Below are 13,646 nucleotides of genomic sequence, written 5' to 3' on the forward strand. Positions count from 1 at the left end.
TATCTCCTTGCTTGGGGGTCACAGAACTCCATACCCCCCCCCCCAACATTCATCCAATGAAAATAGGGATATCCTGCCATACCCTCCAATATTTCTCCCATGAAAATAGGGACGTCCTAAGGAAAAGCAGGACATTCCAAGTTCAAATCAGAAACTGGGAGGGCTTCTGTAAATCTGGGACTGTCCCTGGAAAATAGGGGCACTTGGAGGGTTTGTGTGATGTGCTTCTGCTTAGCTCAGGAGGTTACCTGCAGGTTACAGATCTGCTCATTGCAAAAAAATCATACATGGGTAAGCTTTTATTCCCACTGACTTTAAGGGAAGTATCTGAAGTTCCATTCTGACTTTAACAATGGACTTTTCAAAAGTGCTCCTCAGTTTGTTGTTACACTACCAGTTTTGCTGGTCTCTCTGTCCTGGGAGACCCTAGTAGAGGGATAATTCTGGGGTAGTGTGATGGTGAATTTATTTATTTATTTCATAAAATTTGATTTAAACCCCCTCCTCCCCAAAAAAACCCCAACCTCCCAAAGCAGTTTACATATGCAAATATAAAGGATTTTTGGTAACCCTCCCCAGGGCCTAGGGGAATGCAAAATTCTGCAGCTTTAGGGAAAACATTAAGATGTCACATTTTTCCCCATCATGCTTCGTCAGCAGTTTCAGAAACCCACTCTCAGGGGCGGACTTTGGTAATCATTTGTAATATGGTGCCCTGTGTGAGGCAATAATTTGGGGGCCCCCAAACAGACCTTCTCAATTTTGGATCTTCATTTTGCACCCCCTCGGCTTAGCACCCTATGTGGGGGGACTTTCCACACTGCCCTAAATCTGATGCTGCCACTCTCCAGCAACGCAGAGCAGGGCTTTCAGTGTGGCTGCCCCTGTTCCCTGGAACAACATTCCCACTGAGATATGATAGGTACCCACTAGCTATACTTTCCAAAAATAATTAAAGACATTTTTGCTTTTCCAGACGGATGAAAAGGTTTCTGCCTATGGTGTTCATTTTGTATTATGTTTAATACAGTACAATTTTTAAAACCTATTTTCAACTGTTTTACTCCTTTTTAAAATATCTTACTTATGTTTATGATGTGTCTGTGAATCTCTCTCTCTCTCTCTCTCTCTCACACACACACACACACACACACACACACACACACTCAAATATTTAATAATAATAATAATAACATTTCCCCCCAAGCAAGTCAGGCAAGAACTCATACAACTCAAATTGTTATTTGTATGATTAGATTATATTTTTATTTGCTTGCAGTTACTTTGGAGAGAAGCCCAACAGTCATGTTGCGGATTTTCACAGCAGAGGTTTCAATTTTTTGCAGAGGAAACACCTCCAAGTCCTTAGAAAGGAAGGCTGGTGGATTACAGCATGTATCAGAATGAATAAGCAGGTGGAATGAAGCGGGACGAGGCCTGGAGCAGCACAAAAGACTTCTGGGGGAGTTTATGCTACAGGTGCAAATCCAACCTGGTTGTTGCCCAGATCGTACACAGAATAGTAGGACCTAAGGAAGACATCACCAAGGATCCACAGAGGCTGTCCATTCTGGGATGGCAGGTAAGTGGGCATGATGCCAATGCTGCAATAGCCGCTGTTGTTCTGTGAAAGAAAAATCACAGTTAAATCTATTTGGCTTAGGAGTTGTCATCAACTTCATGGCATAAATAAGAAACTGCAGAGTAATGAGAGAACACTACATTTCAGCACACAAACTTTGCACCTCAATGTTGAATTTCAAGATTTTTGCCCTTTTCTTGGTCAATGTTTGGCTTTTATTTAAAATGTATCTGTAAGATTGGAGATATACTTCAGAGGTCCAGACTATGGGAAGCCCAGAACAAATTAATGATTAATAATTTGGATTGTAATTTGGTTGTTTTTTATTTTAGTTTATGTTTTTAATTGGATTATAATCGGATTATGATTATGATTTGATGGATATGTTAATTGGCTGTTTTTATTGGAAAATTAATAAAAAATATTTTTTTAAAAAAAGGTATCTGTAAGAGTGCAAACTTGCATTAGCAGCTGTGTAAAGTACTGTTGCACACTGACCCTACACAGAGGTGTAAGAGCACTGCTCTGCAGTCAGAAGGGTACAAACAGCATCCCAGTAATTAATGGTCCAGGTACGTTCTCCATCACTAGGGTACAAGCACTTTACACCTGCATCCTACTACATTGGCATAGACACTAACTACGTTTCCTAGTGGTTATTTTTAAAGACTGCTTTACATCACATATTCCCCTAGGTGGATGAAAAGCCACATAGGCAGTTTAGCCAGAAGCAAGTCCTTGGATGAGACAACCAGCCCTGAGTCCTGAAACAGCCACCAGCAAAGAGATAAAACCTTTTCCAGTGCCTGGTGCCATCAATCAGTATTAACTGATGTCTTTAATTATGTTTCCATTAATGCTTTTCGCTGATTTTATTCTTACATGTTGTATACTACCTTGATATTTGTTTGTGAAGGTGTGGATTAGGACTATTAAATAAATAAACAAATAACACATTTTTTGTGAAGGTGTGGATTATTAAATAAGCAAACAAACAAATAACTAACTAACTAACGGGGAACAGCTTTTCAGTGGTTTCACATACCTGAAGGACGTAGGCTGAGGGACTCAGAGGGAAACTGCTTCCACCGATGACAAAAGTAATGGTCGGCATGCTCTGGATGTTGCTGCAGCTGACCACATACTGTGGGAGGAGAAGTATGGTAAGAGCTATGCAGCAGCATATTTCAATCACTATTGCACTTCAAACATTACCACCACTGACTAAAAAAATGAGGATCCTTAGGCGCCCTTTCCCTGGTGGTTAAAACTGAAATGCAGGTCTTCAATGGTTTCTTCAAAGTCAAGGCGGGAGTTTGTGGCAGGAAGATGATGGAGGAGTTTTCTGACAGCTGGTAACACTCCCCACTCATGGGCGGAGGAAGTGGAGTGTGGTGGGTGCTGGGCGCCCCGGGTGTCACCACTGAGGGGGGTGACAAAATGCCGGGCAGCACTCACTGTGGGGCCTGTAGCGCACCCAAGCCATGCGTCTCTCCTGGGAAAGATGCGGTGGCTTGGGCATGCACAGGCTCTGCGCTGCCCAAACAGTCCACCAGGGAGGCTGAGTAGGAGGAGGCAGGCAGACTCCAGAGGCCCTGTGGTGCTCCCCGCCCCTATGGGCAGCTCGCTTCGCCCTCGCCCTGAGTGGCTTTCTCTGCCGCTGTCCCCACTCCCACCCCACCAGCCAAATAAGAGAAATATATTTCCCTGAGTCTACACTCCTTGCATGATCCTTTGAACTGTAACCACTGTGTGGGGTCAAACAAGAACATGCTAAGTTTCATGGGTGCTGATACTGAGCATCTTCAGATTACTGGTGCTAAGTGGTCGTGCCCCCAATCCACAGCTGCGTCCCCCCCTACCTCGCCATTGCTGTCCTGCTCAGCTCCAATGTATTGCATCAGCTCTCCAAAGACCTGCTGTGGAGCAGTGAGGAGGGACGTTCCAGTATCCACAATCGCCTGGCATCCCTGGCTGCACCAGTTGCTGATCTGGTTGCCAATATAGAAGCTAGAGGGGAAGAGTTTAAAAAGTTGTCAGCAGTTATATTCCTATTAAGATGATGCATCGAGGAGCCGCAAGACCATAGGATGTCATGCTTCCTGGCTTGCTTTTGATGTTTTCATGGCATCATCAAAGCTGCCATGGTTTTGAGCTTTTCATAATAACCAAAAGCAGGATTGCAGTCTTAGGTTTTTGTAATTGGGCTATAATAATCACAGCTCTTCTTTCCGTGTCCTGGAAGATGCAGAGAGCCAGAGCCAGAAATAAATGGAGTAAGATATGCTTGCAGATTGTTGAACTATAATTTTCAGCATAAGCAAAGGATATTTGTATTTTAGTGTTCTGTTGGAAGCTGCCCAGAGTGGCTGGGGAAATCCAGCCAGATGGGCAGGGTATAAATATTATTGTTGTTGTTGTTGTTGTTGTTGTTGTTGTTGTTGTTGTTGTTAATGCTCTTTGGATCATGTTTCATGGTATGCAAAATAAATAAGATGGGGGGAAATTACTCAGCTGGTCCAAGGGAAATAGATTTAAAGAGCCCCAAAACTCAAATCAAAGGACTGTTCAGGTTTTCAACCACAGGCCTCCACTGAAGCCTGATCAGGCTCCCAGTAGACATTATCTATGAGAATAGTCTTACCTTTCGATTGCAATTTGCCAGTAAGCTTCTTGGGTGACTGGAGTCCAGACAATCTGACCAGAGTAGAGGCTGGAATCAACTCCTCCCAAAGCAAGTTCACCACCCTGGTTGCCCTCTTGCCTAGAAGGACAAATGCACAAGAAGGGGAAACACTTCATTATTTACATACATTCACTGAAAAAAGACAGAAAGCTTGATCTGGAATCAGTCATAATTAAGAGTAGACCTGTCGCCATTTATGGGACAAGACTAAAGTGGGTCTGCTCTAAGCATGATTAAAGCTGCAATCGTAACCCCACTTATAAGGGAGTAAACCCCACAGAATTAAATAGGACTTCTGAGTAGGCATGGCCAGGACTGCATTGTAAGCCTGGATCCAACCTGGAGAGACTCTAAAATGGAAGGTGCTTTACACAGAGCAGCAAACATCTCCTTTGTTTTATGTTTAAGTTACTTTGAATTGAATGCTATTATAGATATGTGGCTTTATAACCTTGCAACCAAGGTCCATCATCAGAGGCAATGGCATATATTAGTGAGAGTGTTGGACCTTGGGCTAGTAATTCTCCCTCAAGCTAGTTGCTCAGCCCTAGCATTTGTACAAAATAGCAAAGGACTATTTTGTAATTGACATGTCTCAAAAATCCCATTACTGTTGTAAATTGTTATTTATTTTTATTTATACTCTACCTCTTTCTCCAAGGAGCTCAAAGTGGCATTTATGGTTCTCCCCTTCATCATTTAACTCCCACAATAACCCCACAAGGTAGGTCAGGCTGAGAGGCAGTGACTGGCCCAAGGTGATCTAGTAAGTGTCATGGCTGAGCGGGGATTTGAACCCTGGTTTCCCAGGTACAAGTCTGACACTCAAGCCACTACACCATACTAGTTCTCAGTAAACTGTCTGTTGAATCTGAAAGCTGTAGTCAAAGAGAACCAACCATGGCCACTGAGGGGAGATTGTCATTGGATAGTGTTGAACAGGAATGAATGAACTTATGATAGAAGTGAGTCAATCATTCCCCATGAGTTTCTCTTCCTTTGTCTAGTTTGCCCATCACTGATGGGGGAAGGTACACTTCAAGGTTAAAGCAATGGTAACAAAATAGGAGAGTAGCTTCTGGTTTATATTGACTTTTCCTGAAAGATAAGGATGCCTGAGGAATTTGCGTTGTGAATTCCAATATGACCTGACATGATCTGCCCTTCCCAGACTGGCCTGTGGATCAGAATGAAGATATCCTTCAGATTTCACCTTTCTCTGAAGTTTGCAAAGAAATGTTTTTGACACAAAAAAGCAAATCAGAATGCTTTTTAAAGTGCACATTGTAAAAAAAGGGGGGGCATATTTTGTGAGAAAATATATACAGAAAGGCATGTTGGGGAAAATATATTCAAAAATAAGTATTTAAATATGAATCTTCATGCAGATTTTTAAAATTTGTACTTATGAATGAACAAAGCGGGAAAGTGATATGGACTGGAAAAAGACCAAGCCATCCTTCCCTACTGAAAGGTGCCCTGAGAAACCTATAAGAGGGATAGACGGAGGCAAGGCAAATGCAAAAGAAAAAGAATTTTTTGCATCCATACCCGCTCAGGTAGAAGCCGAACACGGGAGCATCAAGAAGGTTCTGCTGGAGCATCCCCTGCATGACTGTGGTGGCACCACCAGAAGAAATGGCAGGGTAAGCCAAGCCCAGGATGCCGTCAAACTGGGCATAGACAAAGTTTGTGCCAGGCTCAGTCTCACTCAGGCCAAATTCCTGGTTGGTGATGGAAATGCCTTGGATCTAGAAGGGAATTGTAGGAAAGAGTCATCATCACAACAAAGCAGAAAAAGCATGTTACAAATGGGAGAAAAAGAAACCTGCCAGAAAAGTACAGCATATGCAATATGCAATGGGGATATTACAGGACAATTCACTAACCACTTTTTATCCTGAGAAACAAGTGATCTAAATGGACTTGGGTCACTCAAAATGTCTGGGAAAATGAAACCTCTCTGGGCTCATTATCAAGATGAGGAGATGAACTTTCAAGCGTTCCTCTCTTGATTTTCTGTTCATTGGGACTTCATAACAATACCTAGAAATGCAGTTAGCTCTCTTCTTTTACCACCTTAAAAAATATAGTAGACTAATCTAATAAATCCCTTGAGCTAATGAGTATTATGCATGGAATATAATAGCAGTCACTGCGCTAGTGCATTGTCACTACCAGCTGCCTTGTTTCAAAGTAGAAATATCAGTTCTCATACTACTGTGACAGAGAAAGTGGCACCACTGTAAAGTGGACAAGTGCCATCAAGAAATATAGCAGAATGGCATCACCCAAAGCTGTTGTGTGCCATGCAACTGGGGGGAAAGGGGACATGGTGAGGACAAGTGACAACAGGTTTGAGAATGACTGCTCTCTGGTCACTGTGGCTATGCACAAATCCTCTTGCCTGGTGCATAGTAACAACTTCATAATAGTATTGAAATGGCTGCACATATTCTTGAACTGGCTTGCCTTGCATAGATCAGATGCCACAGATGCTTTCTTGATAATGACGCTCTTTCATTAAGTTCACAGAGTGCTATTGAAGAACCGATTGTTGAGGTTGGCTGTAATAGATCCCCAAGTATATTTGTACAAGAGGGTTTCTCCCCACCCTCCACTGCATCTGCAGCTTTGGCTGTGCTCAAGGTCACTATACTTTGTTACCTGTGTGATCTAAGTGCATTGCATTAGGAATGTTAGAATGGATTCCTTCCTGGCCACTAAATTACTATCTATCTGCTTCTGTTGCAAGAAGCAGTTTTTAATATTCTGTTGGGAACTATCCAGAGTGGCTGGGGCAACACAATCAGATGGGTGGCATACAGTTGTTGTTGTTGTTGTTGTTGTTGTTGCTATTGAAACCAATATAGGGTGCACTGCTGCTTACCGTTACGGTATCATAGCCAAAGAGCCCAGTGAGGCTCCCAGTTCCATACTGCAAAGAGAAGGTCTGGTCGTTGGTGGAATAAGTAGAAGACTGGCTGGGGTTGAACAATGGGTGGTTTGCTAGTGGTAGAAATTGAAGAAAAACAGACTTGTGTCACTTTTAGGATCACAACAAAACCAGGTTTTAATACCATGTGTGTCACTCCCTCTTCTCATCCACCATTGAACCTGAATCCGCAGCTGCGAGTGAGAAAAGTTCCAGCACCAAAATATAAACCCAAAAATCATTCTTCACCTTTGTTTTGCTTAGAGCAGTGGTGGCCAAACTTGGCTCTCCAGCTGTTTTGGGACTACAATTCCCATCATCCCTGACCACTGGTCCTGTTAGCTAGGGATTATGGGAGTTGTAGTCACTGTCTGAGGAAGAGGAGTGCAGGGGGAGTGCACCGCCCCCGGCAGCGCAATCCCGGTGGGGTGCCATCGCGGCTGCCCCCCCCCCACGCTGGGTGCCACACCCCTGCAGGCAGTGTGCCACGCCTCCAGGACACATGCCAGCCCCGCCCCCACCTGCTCTCCGCCCCACGGTGCCAGAGCATGAAGTTCCGCCACTGGTTGTAGTCCCCAAATGGCTGGAGGACCACGCTTGGCCACCACTGGCTTAGAGGATACTCACTGCAAGCCTGACTCTGGCAGTAGACTGATGGCACCCAGAGGTTGGATGACCCAGTGTCAAAGAGAACCAAGAAGTTCTGGGGTGGAGTTCCAATGCTGATCTCTCCATAATAGGACATCTAGAAAAAGGAGTACATTGCCATCAACAATAGCCTCCCCACATTGATATCTGCATAAATTCCCAGCACATGCAATAGAACATTTTGCACAACCGCCCCAAAAGGAAGCAAAAACTACCCATTACTGTAACTACCCAAAAATATTCCTCATATATATTTTTCTTCTTTTGATTTTTCATGCTCTCCCATATATTTTAATTTAGAGTGATGCACAAAGAGAACCACAATTCCATTCTCAAAACTTAAAATTCCCATGATTTTTAATAGTCACATATTAGGACTCAAACACTGATATTCAGCTAAATCTGGACTTCTTATTCCATCCAGCACATGTTGATATCCTAGCTTTTACTCTTTCCTAGTTTTGCTCTTTCTATGATTTTGGTAGCTTCTCTTAGCCAACAGTATACTCACGTCCATGTAGTTAGCAAGGGGTTCGTAACCACTGGCATAGTTGTTGAAGTATTTGCTGGCAGGGTCATAATGATTGTCCTTCAGGAACTTTTCAAGGACACCCTTCTCCTTCATCACCTCCCGCATGGACTTGAACTTTTTCAGGGGAACTCTGTATGGAATGAAGAGTTAGACACAGAGTCAAAAAGACAGCTGTAAACTCTGTGCATATTAAGTATGCTCAGTGGAATATCTTCAGACCATTGATGGAATTCTCTGGTCTGAACCATATAATACCTAAGGCAAGCACACTAACTTCCATCTAATTCCATCAGGGTTCAAGCTAACCTGACACCATCCTAACCTTAAAAGGCCACACTAACTCGTGCACTGTGTTGTTAACAAGGAATGGAAAGCCAAGAGGGACACTTGTACAGATTCTTCCACTGGACTTCTCTTCTGCGATATTGCACATTTCTCCTTCCCTCCCTGCCCAAAAGTGCTCTGTCTATCTTTCATCTTACTTGTTATTTAACCAATAACTACAGCTGCTGATTCAATAAAAAGGTATTAGCTAAACTATTTTGGATCCTGTCTTTGCCCTTCTCAGTGATTCTCTTGCCTTCCTGAGCTTTGACTGTTTAGGTAATGACATCTACTGCAGGGATGGCAAAACGTTTTGGGCTCAAAGGCCACATTCATCCTTGGCCATCGTTTTAGGACTGTGTGCCAGCCAGAGGTGGGTGCTGCCCAAAGTGGGTGTGCCCATCTCACAGTCTCACATACATACACACAGAGGCACACAGCTCCCTCATCAGCTGATCAGCTGAGCAGTGTGTTTGTGTGTGTGTGTGTGTGTGTGTGTGTGTGTGTGTTATTGCCCACTAGCTGTTCATCAGTTAATGTTACACCTGACAATCAAGGAAGGATCAATTAGCATGCCAATTAAGGCTCTAGTTGGCTCTCTCTGCCCACCCCAATACCTACGGTATATACTGTACTTAAATAATTAAAAAACATTTCTCCTACCACTACCAGAATTAGAGTGATCTTGCAGGACCAAATAATTGCTTGTGGAGACACATACATCAGGCCTTCCTAGCTCTAAGGAAAATAAGTTTTTTACCCATATACTGTACATACTATGAGTAGTAAGATTCCATGGCTATTAACTAGCATCACTGAGATTGGAATCTCCATATTCACAATTTCCAGAGAGGTACCGTAGTTGTATTAGCTTCTTGCAGCAAAAACAATGAAAAGTGTTTAAGATCCCACAAAACTCTTCTGTTGTTTTTCAGTGTTTACAGCATAACTCTGATTTGCTGAGGAGGACAGAAAAATGATGGCTGTCACCATCACGCCTCCCATGAGCTTACCAAGGACTGAGAATCTCTGCCTTTGGATAGAATATTGTGGTTTTAAAGGCTTTTATAAAAATAAAGTTTCAATGATAAAATGCTCTGTGTTGCACTTTACAGCTATATTTCTGACTTAACAACTTGATAAAAGAGCATCGGTGCTATTATCTAAATCAAGAATAGCCAACATTGTGCTTTCCATATTTTGTTGGACTACAAGTCCCATCATCTATGACCATTGGTCATGCTGGCTAGGACTGATGGGAGTTGAAGTCCAACAACATCTGGAGGGCACCCATTATCTAAATTTTATGAGCTAACTGTCACAATCATTACTATACTCAGAACGACTGAATTCAGTACATAGTTCTGTAGACATAGGCTTGCTACTGAAATCCAGTAGAAAACAATGGATCTCAGGCTAGTCATTATGACTAACTTGGTCCATAGGTTTTTAAAGATCCTAGGCAGCAGTCCTAGGCATGTTTATCTGGGATTAAGCCTCGCCCCGAATGCTTATTGCTTACTCCCAGATAGCAGTAAGTAATGAACAGCACATTATTACTTTACAGGCACATCGTGCTAAGCATTCATACTTCATTGCTGCTCTTTTCCCCCGGCTACCAAGCACAACTGAAGCCAAGAATCACCCGGAGAGGCTGCACCATGCCATTGTTCCATACTCACTTGACAACAGCACCCTCACAGAGGTGAAGGCACACCAGGGCAAGGATCAGCCACTTCATGATGCCTTCTTTCTTCTGAGCAGTTTCTAAAGTGTATTCTTTCACTGCTGCACCTTGGTCTTAAGACACTGGGTAAGTGTTGGCACAGCAGGGTCCCTTCTTATATACCCTGAACAGTGCTGCTTTCACCGCCAACTTGCAGCCAAGTCACATATCAGAATCTTAACAATGGGTCAAACAATTTTTCAAAGGCATTGCAGAACTTTTATCTCAATCGCTATTATTTAATCGGAAAAGCAAATGATGTTTTGTGCTAAGCTCATATTTTGGAAGTAGAGGTTGACATTGGTTCTTATCATCATATATTCAGTTCTCTTTAAAACACACACACAAGGTCCTTGCAAACTACATCTCCAGCAAGCACTTGTTTTATCTTTTACTTGTATGAGATATGATAGTTATAGGATGTGTTTTCATAAGGGGCTGTTAGCAGGCAGGGGGTGTTAACATGCAAAACTTTGATTAGAATGGAAAAATACGAAGCCCTAAACAGTCATGTGATCTTCACTGTTTCCATCCAAGGTATTATCAGAAGCATTCCAGCATCACTAGAACCATACTATACCAATCGAGATTGAAAGTCAATTTATTTGACATGAACAGAAAAGGCTCACAAGGATCCAATCATATAGAATGAGCAGAACAGCTCAGGATAGAACAGGGGTGCCCAAACTTTTTTCAAAGAGGGCCAGATTTGATGAAGTGAACATGCGTGAGGGCTGACCAAAGTTGTTGAAAATTGCATTGTGATATATATACATCCTTCTTCTGTTCCATGCCTGCTCACTCTGCTCTTCACTCTTCAAGCTGTGTAAGCTCACAAACTTGTGGATTTTTCCACCATGAGGTACATAGTCATTGTTCCCCGTTAGGTGATAGGGGAACTGCCACTATGTACTGTGCTCTGGATTAGGGACATGGGTGGCACTGTGGGTTAAACCACAGAGCCTAGGGCTTGCTGATCAGAAGGTCAACAGTTCGAATATCTGGACAGGGTTAGCTCCAATTGCTTGGTCCCTGCTCCTGCTAACCTAGCAGTTCGAAAGCACAAAGTACAAGTAGATAAATAGGTACCGCTCTGGCCGGAAGGTAAACGGCACTTCTATGTGCTGCTCTGGTTCACCAGAAGTGGCTTGTCATGCTGGCCACATGACCTGGAAGCTGTATGCCGGCTCCCTTGGCCAATAAAGCGAGATGAGCGCCGCAACCCCAGAGTCATCTGCGACTGGACCTAATGGTCAGGGGTCCCTTTACCTTTACCTTTACTGAGCTCTGGGGGCACGGAAAGGGTCTTACGTAGAACAGGGAGAAGATCAGTCCACTTACCGTATTGATCAGGAGATGCCAACCTTTGGGGGCCCATGGACACGTGTGCAAACTGGAGAAACTGTTTTGGGCACCACACGCACACACAGTCAAGCACATATCACAACCTTCTGCCTATGGCAGAACACTTCTAAAAAGCCTAATTTCAGCAGGTAGAAGGGGACACAGCAGGCATGAAGGAAGGCCTCTGTGCAGAGCCGGCCCACACATAAGGCAAGGTAAAGTGTGTGCTTCAGGTAGCAGGATCCCCCGGGGCAGTAGATCTGGCCTCCAAGGAATGCATAGCCCACTGCTGCAGTGCTGGCAGCAGTTGCGCTATGCTCCTTAGAGGCTGAATCTACCATCTCTTCAGCAGCCTTCTTCCTCATGCCACCTCTGCAGCAGCCTCTTGTCAAATAGTAGTTGCTGCTGATCTCCCCTGCTTGTTCCCGATATAGATCTTTATTGTGCTCTTATTCCTGATCTTTTCTCACCCCTTGTTCCCAGCCCCCGCCCCATTTTGTGGTTTGCTTCAGGTGCCAAAATGTGCAGCCAATGGTGGGATGTTGGATGGAGACCCCTGATATAGACTAATGGCTACGTTAATATGTAGCCTCAAGAGCAGGGGTAGGCAACCTATGGCCTGTGGACCGGATCCGGCCCAATCGCCTTCTAAATCTGGCCCGCAGACGGTCCAGGAATCAGCTTGTTTTTACATGAGTAGAATGTGTCCTTTTATTTAAAATGCATCTCTGGGTTATTTGTGGGGTATAGGAATTCGTTCATATATTTTTTCCAAAATATAGTCCGGCCCACCACATGGTCTGAGGGACGATGGACCAGCCCACGGCTGAAAAAGGTTGCTGACCCCTGCTCAAGAGGATGGATGGAGGAAGTGCTGTGGCTCTGCAGAGACATACCACATCAAATGTTACATGAACATTTCTTCCTGAAGCAACAATAATTTGCTGCAACAAAACATCGAGTTTCATGACTTTTATTGAAGATGCATTTTTTAAAATATGGAAATGCTTTTGTTCTCCTTTATTGTGTGTGTTTATACACTTTTAAATAGATTGTACAGTCAGGTTTGTGGGTTTTTCCAGAGCGCTCCTTAGGAGGTAGCTTTGACCAACTTGGCTGAACTGAAGTACAGTAAGCCCCAAACTTACATGAATTTAACTTGTGCACATTCAGCGTTATGTGTGTGGCAAAAAAAAAAAAAAAATTAAAAAATACTAAGGGGGTGGAAAAGAGGTGAGGTTCCAGGAAAAATGGCTTTGGCAAGCGCATATCAGGTGTGATAAGGCTCACCTTAAGTGAATGGCTGTTTATCATTGCCCTCTTTATAATTAAATCTGCAGAGGGCACTAAATTTTCCACGTGGTGCGGATCCTGCCAGATCCTGGTTGAGGTGAATGGTACCGGGCGAGCAATTGTTGCTGCTTATCTGGTAACCAGCAAGGCTGCTTCTGGCTGTCCTTACTCAGGCGAAATAGGATTTGCTTTCCACCTTGGATAAGATTGTGATGGGAACAGGGCTCTTTTAATAGGCATTAGAATGATAAAATGAAGTGGCTCCTAACTGGAGTTTGTAATGTACAGGAGCTCTCTAGAAAAGGCATTTTAAAATGTGTGTGTGCACTGTATGTAGTCTGATCTGATTCCATTTGCAAGATTTCCAGTACAACAGTAGGAAAGTTGACCACCCTGCATTGAACAGCATACCACCCTTTTCTACTAAAATGAGCAGAAATGCAGCTGCATGTAGCATCCAGCCAATCAATCCCACCCAACCTCCTACACAGGTATCCTAACTTTCATCTTTAGACACATCCTGAGATGGAGCAATTCATAATGATCTGACTCTACACAACAGCATTTCTTCCTGAG

General features: G+C 43.5%; 1 protein-coding gene across 1 annotated transcript; it reads right to left on the reverse strand.

The window, feature by feature from the left end:
- Positions 1–1,254: 1,254 nt before the first annotated feature.
- LOC114598357 (gastricsin-like) lies at positions 1,255–11,055 on the reverse strand. The gene is made up of 9 exons (XM_028732033.2): positions 10,390–11,055; positions 8,363–8,513; positions 7,831–7,948; positions 7,159–7,277; positions 5,820–6,019; positions 4,227–4,346; positions 3,445–3,592; positions 2,628–2,726; positions 1,255–1,624 (listed from the first exon to the last, which is right to left on the reverse strand). Exons 1-9 carry the CDS (start codon positions 10,446–10,448, stop codon positions 1,469–1,471), a joined length of 1,170 nt encoding a protein of 389 aa, XP_028587866.1. The 5' UTR covers positions 10,449–11,055; the 3' UTR covers positions 1,255–1,468.
- Between the last annotated feature and the right edge of the window lie 2,591 nt (positions 11,056–13,646).

The sequence above is a fragment of the Podarcis muralis genome, chromosome 5, assembly GCF_964188315.1.
Source record: "Podarcis muralis chromosome 5, rPodMur119.hap1.1, whole genome shotgun sequence".
Taxonomy (NCBI): domain Eukaryota; kingdom Metazoa; phylum Chordata; class Lepidosauria; order Squamata; family Lacertidae; genus Podarcis; species Podarcis muralis.

Coding starts and splice junctions, on each gene's coding strand:
- LOC114598357 (XM_028732033.2), bottom strand. CDS start 10,448: ATGAAGTGGCTGATCCTTGCCCTGGTGTGCCTTCACCTCTGTGAGGGT. Junction 3,593..4,226: donor TGGCAAATTGCAATCGAAAG/GTAAGACTATTC, acceptor CTTCCCCTCTAG/CTTCTATATTGGCAACCAGA. Junction 2,727..3,444: donor AGCAGGACAGCAATGGCGAG/GTAGGGGGGGAC, acceptor CTCCTCCCACAG/TATGTGGTCAGCTGCAGCAA.